We start from the raw sequence: 23414 nt of genomic DNA, 5'->3' as shown, positions 1-23414 counted from the left end.
CTAACTGCTCCCCTGCCAGCCCGATTGCCTCTAACTGCCCTCCCTTGCCAGCATGGTTGCCCCCAACTGCCCTCCCCTGCAGGCCTGGTTGCCCCCAACTGCCCTTCCCTGCTGGCCTGGTCACTTCTAACTTCTCTCCTTTGCCAGCCTGGTCTCTCCTAACTGCCCTCCCCTCCAGGCAAGATCACCCACAGCTGCCCTCCCCTGTTGGCCATCTTGTGTCCACATGAGGGCAGCTATCTTGTGTGTTGAAGTGATGGTCAATTTGCATATTAGCTCTTTATTATATAGGATAGCAGGAATTTTGTTGGGTGGGGATTTATTATAAGATATTTCATCATTGCTTCTTTGTAACATAATTAAATATATTTAGTGTGTATGGGCAAATGGCTGTTTTTGCTCTGTATTATCAAAGGATCTGGTCAAATTAGCACATAGCAAATGTTTTCACAAGTTCTTACTATGAATCCTATTTTCATTTGTAAATCTAGATTTATAACTTTTTTCCTCTGCTCCATACAGAAATAAGTTGTTTCCTGAGTCTGATATAAGGAACATCATGTTTCAGATACTGCAAGGACTTGCATTTATTCACAAACACGGTAGGTGATTTGGATTATTGTTCTTCTGAATAGCAGTGAAGTATTGTCATCAGGTGGGTGCAGAAAGCATTGTGTATCTTGCAATTGACTCTTGGAGAAGGTTGAAGAGTTGAGAGGTTGACAGTGGATTTTGGAATACGTTATCTTCCATTACTTGATTTCTGAATATCCCTCATTATTTCTCATGCCTGTGTATTCTTCTTTGGGCTTTAATGTTAAGCTTGTTAGTTATAGATCTAAAATCATCCCTGACTTATTAATGAGAAACCCGAGATTAGAAATCAGAGAAATTTCACATATTATGTTGAACCCACTAACACTGATTTACCGTGGCTTCTCATTTTCCTAAGGTATTTATATTTTAATTTGTTCAGAGGGGTTCAAAAATAGTCTATCAAGGTTTATGCAACATAGGGAAATTAAATTAATTAAAAATTAGCAAAAAAAGAAAAAAGCAGAGGCCAAGCAAGCTATAGTACAGCTATAGCCAGGGGGTAAGGTTAATCCACAAAATGCATCTCGACCTGTCTTACTTAAGTAGAAGGAGCAGGCTACAGATTTGATTCTGAGCTTGCTTTCTCACAATGAGAAATGTGAAGCATGACAGATTACAAGCTACATGGTTTCCCCGAGGTAAAAAACAGTCTGCTTGCCCAAGAGAAGCAGACTATTCTTGGTACCAAGACCAGGGAGGCTCTCTTATGTGCCCTTATAGAAGCAATAATATGTAATGTAATACTTCATGGTAAACACAGTGACATGGGGAAGTCGCATGTCACATCCCCCTCAATACAGGCCAGTTATATCATCACCTGATCAGAGAAAACAGTTCTACTGAGGCCCAGGATAATTCCCTCCAGGGATGGTCTGGTTAGTCCGAGGAAAGAGAGTGTTTAGAATAATGGATGGTGCATACTCTTTAGGAAAGCCTCTATCACTTTTGTTCTTCTTGGCTGAGCTTTTGAAAGATAATGAGTTTGAGGTTATATTTTCCAGCAAGTATCTGGGGCATTACTAGTCTTTGTTACTAGCTGCACGCGGCCCACCTAGGATGAATCAATACCTCCTTGAGAACACAGAGCAGTGGGATGGACACGTGCACCAGTAGAGCCAGGAGATGCTGCAGGAGGTCATTTGAGGTCACTTTAATATATAGACAGATGGGCTAAGCAGCTGATCTTTCCCAGAGAGAAATTCAACAAATGAATTTCCTAGTAAGGAAACTGGGTGGAAACCCTTTGATAATACAGTCAGTTCAGATTTGATACAGATTGGTAGTGAGCAGAAAAGACCTCGTGCCACCGTCCATCTGGGATTGTTCCCAGGCTGTTCTTTAACCCCTAAGTAGCCGCTTACAGTTAGAGACTAAATTAAACACAAACAACAGTCAGGCTATCTGTACAAATTCTTGTCAGCCTCACGCACATGCTGAGTAACCAGTGAGTAATTGCAAGACTGAGTCAAATTGTGAACTAGTTCTAGTAAAAAGTTTTTAGTAAAAGGTGTGTCTGATTCTGCTGACATTGATAGCACTAGCACGTCAGCCTGTATTTACCAGAATTCACAAGGCATAGTATTAATTTGCAAAACACGAAACATTTATAGTAAGGCATCAGGGACAAATGGGGGAAAGAGTCACTTACTAGATTTAAGAGCACAGGAAAAAGAAATTATAAGAAATCAAAGAGATTCTCAAAAGAGAAAAGCCAACCAGAATGTCTTCAAATCGGGACCAGTGATGGCATCTCGGTTGCTTGGGCTCCATGCTCAGAGCTGGCACCTAAAAGAAAGTTAAATTCTTTAGCTTTCTCTTCTTTTGCTGCTTTTATGAGACTCATATATTTCCAAAAAGAGCAGGTAGCCTTTTATCCAGGTCTCTCTCTAACCCATCAAATTAATGCATGCACATACCCTCATACATGTGCATACACATCTACATGTACACATACCCACATGTGCATGTATCTACACACACACACAACACAGATCTACATATATACATATCTAATAATCTAGCATCCATATACTATTGTGTCAAAGCAGTTCTTTGGAACTCCACACTATCAGTTTTGCTTATACACCTTCGACTTGTTACAATTCCCAATGCACAAAGTTTTGCAAATATTAGCACATTGAATTCTGCAAAATAACCCTACGAGGTAGATGCTGTTATTATCCCATTTTACAGATGAGGAAAGTGAGGCACAGAGAGGTTAAATCATTTGCCAGCCAGTACACAGAATTGGGATTTGAAATCGGATTGTGTATGAGAAGCTGGGCTTATTGAGAAGGTCAAACCACCTTTATTTTATAACTCCAGCACCGTTGCTATGACCAGAGTTTCTTGACACTTTCCCCAGCTGTTAAGTGCCCAGTTCCAGGTATAACTTACTAACTTTTCATCTGTCACTTTATGTATTTCCATGCCAATTTCTCAGGTAGAAAGGATAGCTGGTATCTGTTCCTTCCAAAGAGGTCTAGAGAGCTTTACAGACCTGTCCCAGGTCTGCAATGAAGTGGAAGAGCAGAGATCAGCTCAGATACCTGTGCCCATTGGCCCCGCTTCACTAGACAAACGTATCTTCCCAGCGAACAAGAGAGTAAGAGTCTAAGAAAATAGTGATAATAATTATAGGTGGATATTAACTTTACAGGTCCTACCTCATTTTCATTGATACATGATTTCTGGAAACATTTTAATGGTATGTAGGTGGAATCAGCTTGACTTTGGTTAAGTGCACCTGTAACTCCGTATTATTTCTTTTCTCCAGTATTTTAAAGAAAAATCACCTAAAGCACTTCACAGTGAGTCTCAGGCTCCTATTGCTCATTCTTGATGTGAGAAGGCACGTTTTGTCCCTAGGGAGCAGACTCCTCTGAGAGGGGAGAGGTGCCCTGCGGGTAGTCAGTTGCTATGGCCATAGTCCCTGTCACCGAGCCCTTTCCCCAGGGAACGAAGACACCATCCTGCTTGGGGCCGACTGAGCAGTGCCAAAGCACATGCACTTTGCGGAAATTAAAACACTAATGCACAGTGTGTTTCTTCCTTCCTTCACCTGCCCTTGCAAATATTCAGGTCACGCTCGTCCATGCCCGTCATCAGAAATGCACAGCTGGCTTGAGAGCAATGTTTTGCCCCAAGAAGTGGCTCTCTGCTTCTGTGTTTTCACCACTGTCTTCCTGTGCCTGACCTTGAGCCCACCCTTGGCCTTTCTGTGTGTGGCTGGCCTCCTGGCCTTCTTTATAAAAACATCGTAGGTTTCAACTCGGTAACATCTGTGAAATTACACCTCCCGTCCCAGGAAGGTGTGCTGCATGAATTCGTAGTGTTTAAGTATTCTCTGGTTGTTTCCCTACGTTCGTATCAGGATCATCATTAACAGGATGTGGCAGAGGGGAGAAAGCCTTCTTTGTGGCTTCGTGGTTTCCTTGCCCCAGGGTTCTTAATGAAAAGCAAGCACAACACATTTTCTGCCAGGATGAAAGAGGAAATTCCTCTGTTACGCGATTGGTGTAGGGCACCCTGAAATTAGATTGAAGGGCTGATCCTGAATATGAAAGCCAAACAGTTTTGAACAGGAAGGGTTCTCTTAACAGCACTTTGCTGTTGCATGACCCCTGAGTGACCCAGCTCGAAGGGTTTGCATTGTGAATCGGACTCTTGTTACAAGTCCCAAAGCACGCATCCGCCGGGCGTGGACCCTGCCAGGAGTCAGAGCAGAGCTAGCGCCACCTCCTCATGGGTGATGGGGCACATCACTAGCCTCACAGCCTTAATGGTTTACATCTACAAACATGGAGCCATGTCTGCCTGCTCACTTTACTGCTCACTCACAGTTTGCTGGGAAGAGAAAATGACAGGATTCATACTACTAATACCAACAAGTTCTTGCAAGGTGCCGATGTGCTAAGTGCTGCTCTAAAAGCTGTGCAAATGTTAACACATTGAATCCTGCAAAACAACCCCACAGGTAGATGTTGTTATTCTCCCATTTTACAGATGGGGGAAGTGAGGCATAGAGAGGTTACGTGATTTGCCAGCCAGTGAACAGAATTGGGACTTGAAATAGGGCAATCTGAGTGGTCTGCACAATTTACCACTATGCAGGATTGCCTCTCCTGTGGTAATGCTCTGTTAAAATAGAGATGAAAAATAAATGTCCATGACAGGAGGGCCTTATACTTTTAATTACCAAGGAATAGAACGCCTGGGCATAGAGCTAATAATAGCTCTTGCCATTATTCAGTAATAAAGAGAGGGCTAGATTCTACAGACATGTTCCTAGTTCCCAGTTATAAAGGCTTATTCTCAAATACAGTATACATATGTCAACAACAGACAACATATGTCAACTGACAGATACAGTTTTCACCAGCCAATTTTAAGGGTCTGTTTGCAATTAATTTTTTTCCCCTAGTCATTTTCCCTCTGATTATTTATTTGGGGCCTGAAGTATGATCCATAGAAAAGAAAGCTGCTTAGGGGGACATATGGGGAACCAGAATCTTCACTCTTTTCATTTCATTAGTGCACATGCTCTCTGTGGAAGTAGGAGTAAAGAGGGAGAGGATAAAGCTGGATGATGGGAGGAGACAGTGCGTGTTTACAGGAGCATGACCAGCATGGAAGCAAGGAGTGCGGGAATACTTTTGTCTGAGCACAGGTGGATGTGGTGGGATGTGCGGGAGAAGATGCGAGTGTGTTGAGGTGGGTGTTATAGGTGGTGGCAGTGGCGCTTGGGGGCTGGAGAACAAATGATTCATAAATGCCACGAAAGTTTAGAAATAGTAATTTAGCCCAACAAGAGGAGATAGGGGGAGTTAAAAGGAGAAGCAGCGTTCATCTGGACCTGAGAAGACCAGAACCACAAGCCTAGATTAGCTGTGTGGGTTGAGAGGGACAGAGTGGAGCTCTGTAGTATAACAGCTGTGGCACCTTTCTTGGGAGGATTGTGATTGATTCACCCACCCACCATGACTCACCTTTCCCATCTGTTCAGTCAGAAAACAATGTCTACCATTTCTTTTCTCATTGAAGTGTTTAGGTTTTGTTGTTAATCTTCACCCGAGTATATTTTTTTGCATTGACTTTTAGAGAGAGTGGAAGGGAAAGGTTAGAGGGAGAGAGAGAAACATCAATGTGAGCAAGACACATTTATTGGTTACCTCCCACATGCGCCCCCCACTTGGGCGGGAATCGAACCCTTGACCCTTCAGTGCATGAGCTTATGCTCTAACCAGTGAGCATGCTGGCCAGAGCTCATTGGTGTGATTTTAATTTTCTGAGTTTTGCTTTGTTTTTTAATATATATATTTTATTTTATTTTTATATTTTTTAATTGATTTTTTACAGAGAGGAAGAGAGAGGGATAGAGAGTTAGAAACATCCATGAGAGAGAATCATCAGATGCCTCTTGCACACCCCCTACTGGGGATGTGCCCGCAACCAAGGTACATGCCCTTGACCTGAATCGAACCTGGGACCTTTCAGTCCACAGGCCGACGCTCTATCCACTGAGCCAAACTGGTTTTGGCTAATTCTCTGAGTTTTTAGGAAGAGAGACCATGGTCTCATGGTTCATATATCTTCAGGGGTCACGGGAGTCATCTTAGATGCACTGATAAAAGGTCACTCTCTAATAACTGCTTATGCATTTTCACGTTCTTAAGTCAATTCCAAGATGGAAGCATGCTGTCAGGCCTTCTGAGAGCTGGATGGTGCTCTGAGGAACAGAGGGTCCAAACACAGTGACTCAGGCTCAGAACAGGCCTCGCCCACTCTGGTGGGCGCTGATCATCTTTATTTAATTAGGCTGAGCAGAAACCATCCAAATTTGCCCACATCTGAAATCCTTTCTTTCATCTTAAAGGCCATTTTTGACCAACACTGAATTACTGTTTGAATTTGAATCAGCCTCAAGTTTGGTTCTTCCTACAATTTAGGTTTAATTTACTCTTAATTTGGTTAGGAAACTTAAGGAAGGCCATTAGGTATATGTTGGTACAATGTTAGGAGTTTGAGATTAAGATGTCTGTCAGCAATGCTCTCTGTAAGTGGGGGGTTCTGGGTTTTCAGAGGCATATACTGCTGATCAGTGGTGTCTGAGTGCGCCTGGAAGGTTGGCATGTAGAGTGTCTGCTGCATGTACCCCCAAGGCTTTGCTAAAGCTGAGGCCGGCTTCCCATTTGATCAGTTAGCTTTGCCTTTCAAGATATGAACTGCACTTGTACTTCTTCATTAGGCAAAGTAGTATTTAATATTTAAACATCTGTGACAACAGAATCTCAGCAATGTGTAAGTCCTATTCATAAATCCCTTGTTTCTTGAAAAAAAAAATTGTAATTGTGTTTCTGCTTGTGGTATAAACTCTTAGTAAGACTCATCTTTTGAAATGACAGTTTCCTTGAATGACAATTTCTTTTTGCAAAGTTATCTCAGTCCATAATTGAGTTTTGATATTTTACTTATTTATTTTTATTTTTTTATATTCAAATTTTATTTATAATAGTGAAAAATGAAAAGACAGCTTAAATGCTCAAATAGAAGAACTGGTGTGCCAGAGATAATTTATCCAAATAATGATATTATGCAGCTATTAAGGCTTTTTTAAAAATAAGAAAACAAGGAATAAAATGAGAATCGGATACAGAAACTAGGGAAGAACTCCTTGAAGATTTTTTTTTTATGTCTCGTTCTTGTCAGATTTATAGAAGTATAAATTGCATACATAAAGTTTTTTGATGATTTTGAATAAGTTTTCTCTCTTGGAAAAAAAAGTATGATTGATGATCAATTTAGGAATAATTTTACGTCTTGAATTCATCAAAGGGAAATGAATGAAGTCCTTTGAGAGGTCTGAAGGACTCTATCAGTGGGATGGATGTATAGAGCCTCCAGTGTCATACCTGAATTATAATTCAAATTATGGCAGTTATGAAAAGAGCGATTCAGCTGGGAAGAGTATACACAGAGGCCAGCTTGCATTTGGAATCCTTCTCTGTTTTCTCTCAGGCTTCTTCCATCGGGACTTAAAGCCTGAGAATCTGCTCTGCATGGGACCAGATCTGGTGAAAATCGCAGACTTTGGATTGGCCCGGGAAATCCGATCCAGACCTCCCTACACAGATTACGTATCTACCAGATGGTGAATGCCATTTTCTTCAAAAGTATTTGTTTACATTTCTTTAAAAATATGTCATCATACTGAGGGTGCTACTCATGTCCCAAACATCAACTTTTCACTAGGAGAAACAGTGCAGTTTAAAACATATGGGTAAATATGTTGGCATTGTGCAAGGGTTAAAAGCTTGTGCTGTAAATAATTTTTAAAGGAAATCCATTATGCTTCTCCGTAATATGAATCATATTTTATAGACCTTCTTAAAGACCATTTACAAAAGAGTCGTGTAAAAGATTCTCCAAAGACCTATCTGAATAACCGCTATCATTAAAACTTCCAGACCCTAAGAATTTGCTTTAAGTAGTTGGCCATGAGCAAGAAGTAGCCTACAGACAATGTTTTACATTCTCTCCCCTTTCCTCCCTTCTCCATTTCTCCCCTTCCCTCCCCTTCCTCCCTTCTCTTTCCCTTCCCTTCCCTTCTCTCTCTCTTCCTCGCTTTTATTCTCACTCTGCATTTCCCAAAGAGGCTGCAGAGAGGAGTCCTGTAGTGACATGCACAATAGAAATGACCCTAAGGCATTGCTCTCTACAGCAGCCACAATCAGCTGCTAATCTCCACGCCTGCATGTACCACCCTGAGCCACACAGATAACGGGAATGTGGAAGCCCTCTCACTGCTCGCTGATGATGTACTTAACTTGCTCCAACCAGTGGAGGCAGTAACAGGCAGTGCCCCTTTGTCCCTCCAGGTACAGGGCCCCCGAAGTGCTCCTGAGGTCCACCAACTACAGCTCCCCCATTGACATCTGGGCTGTGGGCTGCATCATGGCCGAGGTGTACACCCTCAGGCCCCTCTTCCCCGGGGCCAGTGAGATCGACACAATCTTCAAAATTTGCCAAGTCCTGGGGACCCCGAAAAAGGTAAGCCGGCTCCCCAGGCTCCCTGGCCTCCGCTGAGCCATGACTATCTGCTCCTTCTGGAATCTTTCTTTTGGCCTCAGCAATCTTCCATACACGCCCATGCCCTCAGACATGCCCACCTCTCAGACCTGGCCCTGGCTCCCTCCTTCTACTTTCTCTTTTTATTCATTTCAATTTTTAAATTATTTTTAAAAAATAATTCTTTATTGTTGAACATATTACATATGTCTCCTTTTTCCCCTCATTGACCCCCTCCAGGCTCCCCCCGCTCTCCCTTGCCCCCCACCTCACCCCCGCCCCAGGACCTCACCGCCCCATTGTCTGTATCCATGGGCCATGCATAAATGCATACTAGTATAAGGTCCTTGGTTGATAACTTTCTACCCACACACCCGCCCCTGCCTTCCCTCTGAGATTCCATTTTTATTGATTTCAGAGAGGAAGGGAGGGAGAGAGAGAGAGAAACATCCATGATGAAAGAGAATCATTGATCAGCTGCCTCCTGCATGCCCCCTACTGGGGCTGGAGCCCACAACCCCAGCATATACCCTTGACCAGAATCAGACCTCTCAGTCCGCAGGCCAATGCTCAATACACTGAGCCAAACCAGCTAGTGCATACCTTCTGCTCTTAAGTAGAAGACATTTGTCCTGTCTCCCTCTCCTCTCCTCTCCAGGGCACCGCACCTCCCTTGTAGCCTTTCTCTGTTCTCATGGCCAAGCACTTAGGAGCTATTCAGAAGTCTCCTAAAGGCAATCTGTAGCCCTCACCTCCCTTTGTAACTCCATTCACATAGTTACATCTCTCTGTGAGAGGTCTCCTGACACCCTCCCCATCACCTCGGACTCAACACATCTGACAGCTTGCTTTTTAATTTTTATTTATTTATTTATTTTTTAAAATATATTTTATTGATTTTTTTAACAGAGAGGAATAGAGAGCTAGAAATATTGATGAGAGAGAAACATCAACCAGCTGCCTCCTGCACACACCCCCACTGGGGATGTCCTGCAACCAAGGTACATGCCCTTTACCGGAATCAAACCCGATACCCTTGAGTCCACAGGCCGACACTCTATCCACTGAGCCAAACCGGTTTTGGCCAGTTTGCTTTTTTAAACTTCTTCCAAAGAACACAAACATACTGCAATTTTTTCTTTCCATTTTACTGAGATACAATGGACACAGTGCTGTATAGATTTAAGGTGCACCAGATTGTTTTTCATTTACCCCCACTGGCTTCTTGCTTTCATTCTCCATTTTTGTCTGTGGTCCCATCATAGTCCCAGAGCCCCAGCCTTGGGGCTGAATGTCCATTTTACTCTCTCTCTCTCCCTTACACCCCATCCCCTCACCTAAGTAGTGGGTTCTTACATCCTGTTGACTGTTGCTGCACAGTCTCAGGCAGCTCTCATCCTTGGAGTCCACTGGCCCCATTACAGACTGGGCCATGCTCGCCATCCCTGAATGAGGGTATCAATCGTTCTGCCTTCAGGTCTTTTTCCTTCCAGCTAATCTTTCAGTCTGTAGCCAGTTCACCTTCTTGAAGAACAGCTCTGGTACTGGCGTCTGCTTCTAAAAATATTTGCTGCTGGCTCCTATCACCTTAACTGTCATTCTCTTTCCCCACCTCATACCTGTACCCCCACACCATGCACCCCGAATCTCCTCACTATAGTGCTCTGCATATGCACACTCTGCCCAACTGAAGTGTCGCCCGTGACCCCATCCGCTGTTTTTCTAAGTCCCCGCAATCTTTCTCCTCACTGTTTCTCCTCTCCGCCTTCCACTGTGGTCTGTGTTATTATTATAATCATCTGTGTCCATATCTGTTTCCTGGGCGTTACACTCATCCAGGTCAAGGATTTATCTTGTGTTTATTTGTGTTTCTTTCTTTTTAAAAAAAAATATATTTTATTGATTTTTTACAGAGTGGAAGAGAGAGGGATAGAGAGCTAGAAACATTGATGAGACAGAATCATTGATCAGCTGCCTCCTGCACACCCCCCACCGGGGATGTGCCCGCAACCAAGGTACATGCCCTTGACCGGAATCGAACCCAGGACTCTTCAGTCCCCAAGCCGACGCTCTATCCACTGAGCCAAACCGGTTTAGGCTGAGCCAAACCGGTTTCGGCCACTTCAGCATTTAGTCATGGGTATCATGGGTGAAAAAGTGGGGAACTTGAGATTGCGTGGGATTGCTTTCTTTACCGCTGGACTTCATCAAGATGGGGACATGTAGGTTTTGATAAATTTATTTAACTGGGGACAGGTGTTTTGTTTTATTCCCCCACCCCCAAAAAATATCTCACTACGGTAGCAGTTTCTAAATCCTCTGTCTCGTGGATCACAATTGGGAAAATACTAATTTGGTTCAACCTCCAAATCTTAAGAGAGGTGCTCTCTTGTGTTAAGGTTATAAAGCAGGTTGGTAGCAAAACCAGTGTCTTTTTCTACGCTTTCTCAGACTTCACGTACTTTCTGGTCTCCCCGTTAGAATCCTCCTGTGTGTCAGTCATCATGGTGCCACCAGAATGGATATGGACGTGGTCATGACATGAATGCCTTTCCGTTGTAAGCACATGCCAGGATATGCACTCCTGTCACAGAGAGTGGCTGAACAAGATTTTCTATCTTTCCTTTTTTCAGACCGACTGGCCGGAAGGCTACCAACTTTCAAGTGCTATGAACTTCCACTGGCCCCAGTGCGTCCCCAATAACTTGAAGACCCTGATTCCCAACGCTAGCAGCGAAGCAATTCAGCTCCTCAGAGACCTGCTTCAGTGGGATCCCAAGAAACGGCCAACAGCTAGTCAGGTTTTCTTCCATCTTCTTTTGTGTGATGCATTTCTTATGAAGTTCATATCTAACTCTGAATAAGTCCTATAATCTCATAGGAAGTACTTAATATGGTAAAAAAAAAAAAAAAAAAAAGTATAGAATACCACTGTTGGTGTATTTATACTAATAAAAGCATAATATGCTAATCAGACCAAATGACCTTCCAAATGTCCTTCCAGACAAAGCCTCAGAGGCAGAGACCGAGGCAGAGGTGGTTAGAGGCAATCAGACTGGCAGTGGAGCAGTTAGGGGCGATCAGGCCAGCAGGGGAGCAGTTAGGGTAATCAGGCTGGCAGGCAGAGGAGGTTAGGGGCAATCAGGAGGGCAGGAGCGGTTAGGAGCCAGCGGTCCCAGATTGCGAGAGGGATGTCCGACTGCTGGTTTAGGGCTGACCCCACAGGACATCACTCAAGGGGTCCCGGATTAGAGAGGGTGCAGGCTAGGCTGAGGGACCCTCTCCCCCAAATGAATTTCATGTACCGGGCCTCTAGTTATATATAAGAACTTAAAATAGTTTGAAACTTATAAAGTTAAAATAGTCAAGGTTTAAACAACATAGTTTCTTTGGAATGAGGAAATGGGCTTAGAAAAGTGAAGTATTATATTTAAGACATATAGCAAATAATAAGTTACAAAGCTATGAGCTGTGTTGAGCCAGAATACTTTTCAGAAGTAGCAAAGGTCATAGCAGTGTAACTGGCTGCTTTAGTGAGGTAATTTTATGTTCATACATTCGATAATACTTCAGATAAGAAAAATCACAAGGGGTGTTACAGATTCAAGGTGCTGGCAAGCAGGTTTGTGAGTACAAAAAATACAGATTTATTCTTTTGTATTTATTTATTAATTATTATATTATTTTCCATGCAAACAACTATACACCTGCTTTTGCCCCACCCTGTAGTTGGTTTGGGCTAAGAAACTGCAGTAAACTGGTCAGTGGAATGTAGCCCTGTGAGTTGATGGTGCTAACCTGCCCACTAGACTTTTCTCCTGAAGCAGCCATATGTGTCATTCCAGGCGCTCCGATATCCTTACTTCCACATTAGGCATCCCCTGGGCAGCACCATACAGAGCCTTCAGGATTCCGGAAAACCACAGAAGGACATCCTGGAAAAGGCAGGCCTACCGCCTCACATGAAGCCAGTCCCTCCTGCCCAGCCCCCGACCAAGCCACACACGAGGATTTCTTCGAGACAGCATCAAGCCAGCCAGCCCCCTCAGCATCTCATGTACCCCTACAAAGCAGAGGCGCCCAGGACAGATCACCCGAGCCACTTGCCGGAGGACAAGTCAAACCCCTTACTCTTCCCATCCCTCCACGTCAAGAATCCTCCAGCGGTAAGCAGCAAAATTCGCTAGTGAGCCCCCTGTCTGGTCTGTTCTTCTTCTACTAGTACCTCACTTACTGTGTGGCCTGTTTTCCTTTTCAGCATATAGATTAGATTAGAGTCTAACTGTAATGAATTTATCTTTGTAATATCATGGACATGTGAAAAGAGCTTTGGCCGTAGTGTTAAAGGGCCAAGTTCAAATTCTGGCTCTGCCTGATAATCATGGCACTGTGGTGGGTGAGTGCTGGATGCTGCCACCAGATTGCCAAGGTCTCAAGTCCCGTCTCTCCTATTTCACAGCTCGATGGCCCTGTGCACATGACTCAGGCTCTCTGCTCCTCGTTTCCTCTCTGTAAATAGAAATAATAACACCTGCCTGACAGAATTCTTTTGAGCACTAAATGAGTTGATGCTTGAAAGAATTTAAACTAATACCTGGCACCTAGGAAGAACTTAATAAGTATTAGTTATTGATGCTGATCCCTGTGGACTCAGTTTCCTCATCTGTAACAGAAAATCATTACATCTGTCTTGCCCATCTGACAAGGCTGTTCATGAGGATCAAAGTTCCTGATGCTTGTACACCTGTTTTTTGTTTTGTTTTGGGTTTTTAAAAAATATATTTTTATTGATTTCAGAGAGGAAGGGAGAAGGAGAGAGAGATGAAAACATCAGTGATGAGAGGGAATCATTGATCAGCTGCCTCCTGCATACCCCACACTGGGGATTGTGCCCAAAACCTGGTCATGTGCCCTGATCGGGAATCGAATCATGACCTCCTGGTTAATAGGTCAATGCTAAACCATTGAGCCAAGCTGGATGGACTGTGCAGGTGTTTTGAAAGTCACCAAGTGCCATATGAATATTTTTAGGTTGTTATTCCCATGAATCCCACCAATGGCTCTGGGCTGTTAACTGAGCCCAGATCTTTCTTCTTCTCTTGGGCTGGGGGTCAAAAGGAATCAACAGGTGTTAGATTTAATCAAATGATAACACTATATTCTTACATCTTTATTTATAACACTATAAATCACGTTAACTGTTCGAGACGAGGCCTGAATGAGAATCCAGCCATCTTCCTACTATGGGAGAAGTTCCTTAAATTTCTTTTTTAAAGTCCTTTTCCCATACGACTCGTGTCTCCATAGGATGAACACCGATGTCATCTGTGAAGGGTAGACGAGAGACAAGAGTCTGGGTATGCGCCGCCTCGGTTGCCCTTTCCGATGAGCAGTGCATATTAGGGAATGCTATGCCCCAGGATCCTCCTTTTAATGACCAAGAAAGTTTGGGATGGGGAATATCCCTGGGTGAGCTCTATTAATGCCAAGTATCGCTTCCCCACCCCTCTCCTTGTGAACACAGAAAATCCTCGCTGGGCTGGAGCACAAGAACGGTGAGATCAAGCCAAAGAGTAGGAGAAGGTGGGGTCTTGTTTCCTGGTCAACAAAGGATTCCGATGACTGGGCTGACTTGGATGACTTGGAGTTCAGTCCATCCCTCACCAGGATAGACCTGAAAAACAAGAAGAGACAGAGCGACGAGACTCTCTGCAGGCAAGTGTGCGCTTCTGTCTGTGGACGGACTGGATCTGGGACTTGGGAGGGCCCTTTACCCACCTGACGATGCTTCCTCTCGAGCATGACCTGAGCCATGTTCTCTCGATTCAGATTTGAGAGTGTTTTGGACCTGAAGCCCTCTGAGCCCATGGGGACGGGAAACAGCGCCCCCACCCAGACTTCGTATCAGAGGCGAGACACGCCGACCCTGAGATCCTCGGCCAAGCAGCACTACTTGAAGCACTCCCGATACCTGCCGGGTAATAGAAGCAATTCCCTTTTCTCTGACCATCAATAAAGAAACCATTTCCCTGGAATCCCATGTTCACAGAGATTCTGTTTTGGAGGGCACTTGGGGCTTCTCTTCACAACTGTTGGGAACATCGTAAAAATATTTGCTGGAGCTCAGGCCTCATATTTTTAGTTTTTATAGTTGCCTAAGATAAGAAATTTGGTAGCGGATACTGGGCCCAGCCCCCAGGGAGGGAGGAACTGATAAGAGCCAGGCAGCATGCCTGAGATCTCTCTTCCCCCCAACATCCCACCTCCCCGAAACCTGCGGTGCCTGACTCAAGTGGGGTTGAAGGCATCTAGAGGGAAAGTGGTTTGGCTTGAGGTTAAGGTCAAGGCAACCTTGGACATTAGGGAGTCGGTGAGGGCTGTTGATACAGACTGGAGCCATCAGCATGGGATGGTGAAGTGGTCTAGGTCAGGTAAGAAGATGGAACTTGGGAGACAGAGGCAGAAAGAGGAGGAAGAGCTACAGAGGTTGGGACTTTGGAGGGGGGTGGAGAGGAACTTAGATGACAGAAAGGCGTGGTCTGTGAAGGGGACAAGTAGGAATGTCCAGGAGCACTAAAGCCCAGGACAGCACCAGAGGGCATCAAAACATAGGCCATGGGACAGAGCGGTTGGTAGTAGAAGTTTCAGACACTTCTCTCAGGCCATGTGCCAGGGAGGCAACATACTCAACCCAAAGACAGCGTCTTTCGTTTTCACAGTCAATTTTTGCTTAGATTTTTGAGCCATAGAAACTTTCAGACAAACTGAGTTCTGCATTAGTTTTATCTCTGAAGTCTGGTGCATATTTTGCCTTTAAAACACATTTCTCCCCTGTTAGGCATAAATATAAGGAATGGCATCCTCCCGACTCCAGGCAAGGACTACATTCCATCGAACCCGTGGTCTAGTTCCGGTTTGTCAGGGAAGTCTTCAGGGACAGTGTCAGTAATCAGCAAGATAAATTCGGGTGAGTAATAGTTATTGACTCCTAAATGGCGAGAAGCAAATTCTCTGGGTGTGGCAGAGTGGGAACGGAGACGAGGGTACCCATTGTGGGACCACGGGGCCTTTCTGCTACACCAACCCCTGGCCTCTTTTCTGGCCTGTGCTCCTCTCTCTCAGCAGCATGCCCTGGGGACTCAGCCTGCTCCACGGCTCTACCTCCAGGAGTATCTGGTGAGAAAAGCATAGTTGTTCTTGGCTCCTGGGAAAAACAGTAAAAAACTTGACAGAGTCTGACCCTCTAAGGTGCATGACCTCAGAAGTCAGCTCCAGCTTGTCCCCTCTGCTTGATTACCCAGCCCCTGCCAGGCCATCGAGACTTCCTGTTGAAGGACAGTTTGGGAGGCCCATCCACTCTTCGTAAATAAGAAAATGACTTTTTCTAAGCTGTGCAGGCTGACTAACCCTGTTCCCAGCCGGCCAGTTTCCCACATGGCGGTCCCTCACACGGCAGCCCTGCTCTGTGCTGCTCCCCCTCCTCATTCCAAGGACACATCTGGGCTTCACTTCTCCTGCCTTTATCCATTACATGGGCATTTATTTCAAGGAATACAAATAATATATCAACACCCACATACCCGCTGCGGGCTTACAAAGTCAAACTTGGCTAATAGATGATAAGCCCATGTCTAGGCCTTTCCTCCCTCTCCCTCTGTCTTTCTCTTACCCTACACCTGCCTGATTTGGGTATTTACTATTTCTATGCTTTTAAACATATCTATACATGGAACACATAGTATGGTTTTGTGTGTTTTAAAATTCATATGCCCATCATCCTGGATCTCCAATTCACTCATTTTAATAATTATATTATGTATGTGGCAATTACACATATATAGAATGAATGTATGTTATATGTCATATTATATATATAATATATATAACCATACAATACCATCATTTATTACTTCTACTAGACCATATTTACTTATCCCTTCTCTTCTTGATGAACATGTGAGTTGTGTATGGTTTTTGCTGTTAGAAAGTGTGCTGAATTGGGTCTTGCTGTGCACCTGTGTGGGGTTTCCCTGGGTGTGCCGTGAACATGCGAGGTTAAAGAGTGTGCTCATCTTCGACTCTGCAGATATTTCCAGATTGCTCTCCAGCAGGGTGTGGGAGTTGTGCTGCATCCTTGATGCCACTTGGTACTGTCTGGACTAAAATTTGTGCTAATGTGATGGGTGTGAAATAGCATTTATTGTGGCTTACATTTGCATGTCCTGTTCAATAATGAGGTTGAGCATCTTGCGTTTATTGACTACATTTTTTCCCTTTTGTGACTATCTATCCAAGTTTTCTTCTCCTTTTTCTTCATATCTGTCTATTCACCAAAAATGCAAAATCTGCTCCAGCTGACCAACACAGCTCCCCAGACAGGCATTCCGACCATGGTTCCTGCCCTTCTCCGAGCAAGGATGCTCTGTGTGTTGGGAAGACATAGAGCAGTTCTACTACCCAGTAACTCTTTCCTTAATGGCTAGGACTTCCATTGTACAACGGCCATAATAACATTCTTCATCGTTCCATATATAGGTTTATGCCTTCATAGTAAGACTTATAGATATTCATTCCCCCATCCAATATATATTGATTACTTGCTATGTCAGGCATTCCACTAACATCCTAGAATACTAAGATGAGTAGCTATAGTTCTGGCCCTTAAAGCATTCTAAAGATGGAAATGGCATCATATGTGAATGTATTTAATATATTTTAATAATGGTTAATTGTTCTGATTACAGACAAGAATACTTAATATATAACTACTTATAATAGCTAAATAATTAACATAACCCATGTATTGATGAATAAAAGAGTAGTCAAATGTATTATGGTGTAGCCGAATTGTAGAATTTGCATATACTGACATGCAATGATAACTGTTTTATATTATTATGCAGTGGAAAAAGCTGTTTCAGAACAGGCCAAACTGATTATACTAAGAGAAAGAAAATTCCAAATTTCCCTTTTCTCGTACAAACCAACTATCCTCCATTTGGGGGTGGGCTACAGGAGCATAACCTCCCCTTAACCCCACCTTTCTGACAGTGTGGTGTGCTGGAATGCTCTGATCAGAATATGTTTTTATCATAATTCTTCCCCCTCCAAAAATAAAAACCTAATTCCTTATTGTTCTGTACTACTTCCCTTTAACCCTGTCATGTACACATGACTTTGTATTAATGAACTTTTGTTTTGCAAATCAGTTGGTTCCGGCTCTACAAGTTCTAGTGGACTGACTGGAAACTATATCCCTTCCTTTCTGAAAAAAGAAGTTGGTTCTGCTGTGCAGAGGGTACACTTGGCACCTATTCCAGACCCTTCCCCTGGTAAGTTCCATTGTGGATTATTCATGAATTGATTCAACAAATAGTTATTGAACAATGGCTTTGTCACTGCAGACATGGACAGGCATGTTGTAGGTCTAAGATCCCAAGTGAAGGAGACAGACAGAACTCCCTGTCCTCGTGGACTTATACTCTATAGACAATAAGAGGACCAGATAAGATGCTTGTAACTTTTGAGGAGAAAATAGAGCAGGCAGGAAGTAGAGAATGTGGGAGTTGGAGGGTGGGGTGCAGATTGCAATTTTAGATAGGGTAATCAAATAAGACCTCATTGCAAAGGAGGTATGAAGGAGGTGAGTGAGCAAGCGGACAAAATAGCTGAGACTGTTTCACATATGGGATTCTGAGGTGTGTGGGCTTTTTAAAAAATACATATTTTTTAAATTGATTTCAGAGAGGAAGGGAGAGGGAGAGAGAAACATCAATGATGAGACTCACTGATTGGCTGCCTCCTACAAGTCCTACACTGAGGATCTAGCCTGCAACCTGGGCATGTGCCCTGACCAGGAATCAAACTGTGACCTTCTTGTTCATAGGTTGACGCTCAACCACTGAGCCACACTGGTTTGGCACAGGTGTGTGGGCTTTGAGACAGGACAGGCCTTGGCATATTCAGTGAATACCAAGGAGACAGAGTACAGGATGGCATGAGTGAGAGGAGGGGGGTAGGAAGAAGAGAGGGGGTCAGAGAGGTGAGAAGACACCCCATGCTATGAGGCCCTGCAGCTACCATGTGCATTTTGTCATGGGAGCCACTGAAAGGTTCTGAGCAGAGGAGTGAGGTGATTTGACATGCATCTTTCACGCTCACTTAAAAGCTAGCTGTCACTAGACTGAACGGGAAGAGCACGATTGGAGGCAGCAACACTGATTGGCAGGCAAGGGATGGTGCTGGCCCGAGCTGGGGTGCTAGTGTTTGAGTTGGGCCAGATTCTGGGTATATTTGGAAGGTAGAGCCAGTAGGATTTGCTGACAAATTACAAGTGGAATTTGAGAGGAAGAGAGGAGTCCGGATTGACATATGTATTTTTGGCCTGACGCTATAGAATTAGGTTGTCTTAAATGGAGGGAGGGAAGACTATGAGTAGGAGGCAAAGTTCTCCTCTTGAATTCTCCTTTTCTCATAATTTTTGTTACTGAGATGCGTTTATCTACACCTGTTTGCATGGGTGCTCTACCTACCAGGCTCACTGTCCTCTTTCACTGCAGGTTATTCTTCCTTGAAGGCTGTGAGACCTCACCCTGGACGGCCTTTCTTCCACACCCAGCCGAGGAGCACTCCTGGGCTGATCCCACGGCCTCCGGCTGCCCAGCCCGTGCACGGCCGGACCGACTGGGCTTCCAAGTACGCCTCTCGGCGATGACAGTCGGGATCCCTTCCGTAGGGGAAAGCCGGACCCTGTCCCTCCGCCCACTGGTGTTCTCCCTGCAGGAAACTTTCGGATGGCGTAAAAGCAAACACACACTTTGTAGTCGTTCTTCTGAACTGAGACATTTCAATATTCTTTTTTAAAGTTTTTTTTCTTAAATATTGATTTGTACAAAATTATTTTATTCTAATACTGGGTCCCATTATTTTCTTAAACAGCAACATTTTGTACATATGGATTATGTTTTAGTGTTTTATACAGTCAACTTTGTAACAAACTTTTTAAAGATTAATTGATTTTCTTTTGGGGTTCCAGATAATATTTTATACAGATTTTTTAAAAAAACGTAATAATATTGATGCAGTATTGCAACAGGGGTGCAATGTCGAGCTACATGACAGAGGGTTATTTACTCAGCGCGTGCGGATTATTTGTGGAGTGGTTACATTTTAAATGTGGTACACGGGGTACCTCAGGCTTCCTTGGACTGACTTCAGCACTAGAAAAATGGTCTTCTGCTTTTCAATGTCACTGGTTTGATTTTTTGAGACCGCTGTGCCCTTCTGAAAGTACTGTTATGTAATTAATTCATTTGGTTTGGTGTTTGTTCCCCACCTGAAAGAACTCTTAAGTAAATATTTCTTGAAATTTTTACAACACCCTTTATTGTGGTTGGAGATAGCCACAATTTGAACCCAGGCTCTATTGTGCTATGCCATTCCCTTCTATTTCTTCCATTTTAAAAATCAAATTCTATCAGTACCACAAAAGGGAAGCTTTTGTAACCACAAGATTCTCAACATACAGGTGAATACAGTCAATTAAACTGAGATCCCTGCCAAGATGCATGACCAAGAAGCTAAGTTTTGACACAGCAGATTTTTTTTATGATAATAATTGAGAGGATGCTGCATTCAGCTCAGTTCCCCAGGCCTGGCTGGGAACACACAACAAACAAACTCTCAGGGCACCTTGGGGACCAGAAAAGATTGACGGCAGAGGAAGCCACAGTTACCGTGACGCTAGTGTCATAGTGTGCCACATTTGAACTTTGAACTCTTAACCCTTGTGTAGTTTCTTCCAACAGTGAGAACTCTATTGGTTGGCAGTGGCTGTTCCACTGAGAGGAATGTTTACAGCAATTTTGAAAATGACAAAGCTAGTTTGGAGACAGAAAAAGACAAGAGGTCCACTCTCCTCCATCTCTGTAGGACGCATTTGCCTCCACTCGTGGTTGCCTGGCAGGCAAGAGGGAAGGTCACCTCCAGAGAATGCAGTATAATCTCAATAGTGTACGGACTCATTCTCCCAGGGCTCAAGTACTCTCGTGTGGTTCCAGGTTCCAGGAGATAGCAAGCTGAACCATATGAAATTGTCATTTTTGTAGTCATTTTGAAATGAATATTGGCCCTTTGATATGGCTCGGCCTAATAAGGCGGGAAATTGCCACTTCAGTGTGTTAATACTGTGTTGTAGCCTGACCTGAACCAATTATTCCGTGGCTCCCAAAGAGCGCTCACCTGAAGTCGGGAGTAATTTCTGCTTTGGAGAATCTGGCTCAAAAACATACTTGACCAAGCGCTATGATCCTAGGGCCGGGAGAAAAGCACATAATGGACGTGGACTTACTAGGTAATATTTTCCTGTTAACAAACTGGCGGCAGAGCTTCAGAAAATAAATGTGTATGTGTAAGCACAACTTGAACCTGAATTCATTTCTGTATTATATCCTCAACTCATGATTGAAAGCAACAGAAAATGTGTTTTCAGAGACGAGTCCTTTGCTGAGGTTAATATTTATTTCCCTTTCTGTATTATGTATACAGAGTAAGTTAATCTGTAACCTCCCTCAGCTTGCTGGAAAGCTGGGTTTAAATTGTAAATACCCTGTAGAGGAGCAAATGGATTGTGAATACCATATTCTTGAAACTCTAGCTTATGCTAAGGTCATTACATTTTTTTTTAATTGAAAAACTACTTACTTGGTTAATACACATTATAAAGTGGTTTTTCTAACATTTCTGTAGGGCCCTAGCTGGTTTGGCTCAGTGGATAGAGCCTTGGAGTGAAGGGTCCTGAGTTCCATTTCTATCAAGGGCATGTGCCTCGGTTACAGGCTCAATCCCCTGTGTGAGAGACAACCAATCGATGTGTGTCTCTCTCTGTCTCTCCCCTTCCACTCTCTCTAAAAATCAATAGAAAAATATCCTCAGGTGAGGATTATTAAAAATTTTAAAAATAATATTTTTGTAGGGTCCACATTCAGGAAATATTTCCCTTTTCTTCCTTTTCATTTATCTGAAAACAACTTCCTTTGGGAAGCTAAACATATTTATCCATATGAAAGTCAAGAAACTATGTTCAGTTGAGAAAACTTAAAAAACTGTAAACTCTAAAGAACTAGCAAATTTCTATAAAATACTCCCCCTTGCCCTAATGCGGGTAAAGGACAAATTGTTTATGCAAGCTGTTTACGATAGAAGGAAATAGTGACTTTTTTTTAGTGAAAATAAATGCTACCCATGCATGTATTTTTCACTTAAAATTGAATTGTAAAGTGTACTGCAAGACACCAAGAGGCACGCCGAGTTTAACTGTACCTTCCATGACTATACCTCGTTTCCAGTGAGAATGCTTTCCAGGATGGCTCTCATTTGGGGCCCAGAGGTTCAGTGACAGGTGTGCCAAGGGGTCCACATGTGAACTGCCCGGGCACAGACGTTACCTGGTGTGATTGTTCATTTCATAGAAAAATCTCATTCATTGCTAAGCCCTCCCCCAGCTCATGTATGATATGGTTTAAATAGGAAGAATATAGATTTTCAAACAAGTTTTAAGGCACATTTCACCGAAAGGACTAACTAATGTAGATAATATCTATGTCATCTTCTGGGGTTCTCAAAGACTGAGTACAATCAAGGCAACACATGTAAAAGCCAATTCTTGTCAAGAATGGTCAAGATTTTGTCAAGAACTTCTGTTTTCCAGTACAAATCACAGTACTGCTGGAGTTCATGGGCACCGCATTTCCTCATGAAGTAGCATTTCCCTTCCGTCAAGCCATTGTTTGTGCCATTTAGGAGAGAAAAAGGAAGTAGGCTGTATGTTTCAGCTCAGTATATGACCAAAAGCAATATATGTGACTTACTAATTATATATCATTTAAAGCATACTGTAGCAACTTGTTTGTTTAATATATGTGGTTAATTTCTAGAATTATTTTTACATTTTCAACCAAAGTACTGTATTTTGTATAATTTATTGTGAGGACCTTCTCACAGAAACCCTTAAGGAGACAGACTGGGGGCAGATATCACATTCATCTGTATTATTGGTTTCTTATAGACACTGTGCTAAAGTGAATTTAAAATGACCTGAATAAGTAAATAGTCTTCTGATCTCAGATATGGGCACTGGCAGAAATTTTAATCATCTGATTTGATTACAAGGGAGTAATTAAAAATATATTTATTTATAAAGCAAATATTCATAATGATGAGAAGATAAGAGGACAGAAAACCACTTATGTAAGCCCCTCTGAAATAAAAATGTTGCTTTTTGAATAGTTCATCCTAAGGTGTTTTAAAAATGTTAATTTTACATTTATAAAATTCTGCTCCAAATAAAGTTATGGTTTAAGAAAAATTGATTTGAGTGTTCTATTTTTGTTTTTCATGTTCTTTCTTTCATCAAAAGATAATATTAATCTTTCCTAACTGGCATCTTGATATTTTAAAACCTTTTCTTAATACTTGTACATTAGAAGTATATACTTAGAGCAGCAGTGTGAAGTTATCCTGCATTGTGGAGGGCTTTTGTTTGTTTTTGCTTTAGCTTTTAGTAAGTTTGGTGACTAAAGATATTAAAAAACAACAACAACAATAAAACCACAAGCATAGGCTAAAACTTTTGATTCGATCATGGTTAATACCTGACTTGTATGTTTTTAGCTTTCACAGTGCACTCATGTGTACAATACAAACCTCCAAAAGAAAATCCTAACTTTATGAATTGTATACAATAGGGGTGT

General features: G+C 42.9%; 1 protein-coding gene across 1 annotated transcript in view; it reads left to right on the top strand.

Annotated features, from left to right (window-relative positions):
- CILK1 (ciliogenesis associated kinase 1) overlaps positions 1-23033 on the top strand; it is a 30725-nt gene extending 7692 nt beyond the window's left edge. Inside the window, exons 4-13 of the mRNA XM_084889453.1 lie at positions 523-602; positions 7615-7747; positions 8475-8646; positions 11298-11465; positions 12510-12830; positions 14189-14379; positions 14494-14642; positions 15503-15631; positions 17874-17996; positions 19224-23033. Coding sequence (XP_084745579.1) covers positions 523-602; positions 7615-7747; positions 8475-8646; positions 11298-11465; positions 12510-12830; positions 14189-14379; positions 14494-14642; positions 15503-15631; positions 17874-17996; positions 19224-19378 — 1621 coding nt within the window. The 3' untranslated portion in view covers positions 19379-23033. The remainder of the gene's footprint in view (positions 1-522; positions 603-7614; positions 7748-8474; positions 8647-11297; positions 11466-12509; positions 12831-14188; positions 14380-14493; positions 14643-15502; positions 15632-17873; positions 17997-19223) is intronic.
- Positions 23034-23414: the final 381 nt, after the last annotated feature.

The sequence above is a fragment of the Pipistrellus hanaki genome (assembly GCF_964339955.1).
Source record: "Pipistrellus hanaki genome assembly, chromosome: 7".
Classification (NCBI taxonomy): domain Eukaryota; kingdom Metazoa; phylum Chordata; class Mammalia; order Chiroptera; family Vespertilionidae; genus Pipistrellus; species Pipistrellus hanaki.
The sequence above is the reverse complement of the archived record's forward strand: the minus strand, read 5'-3'. Positions and strand labels throughout refer to the sequence as shown.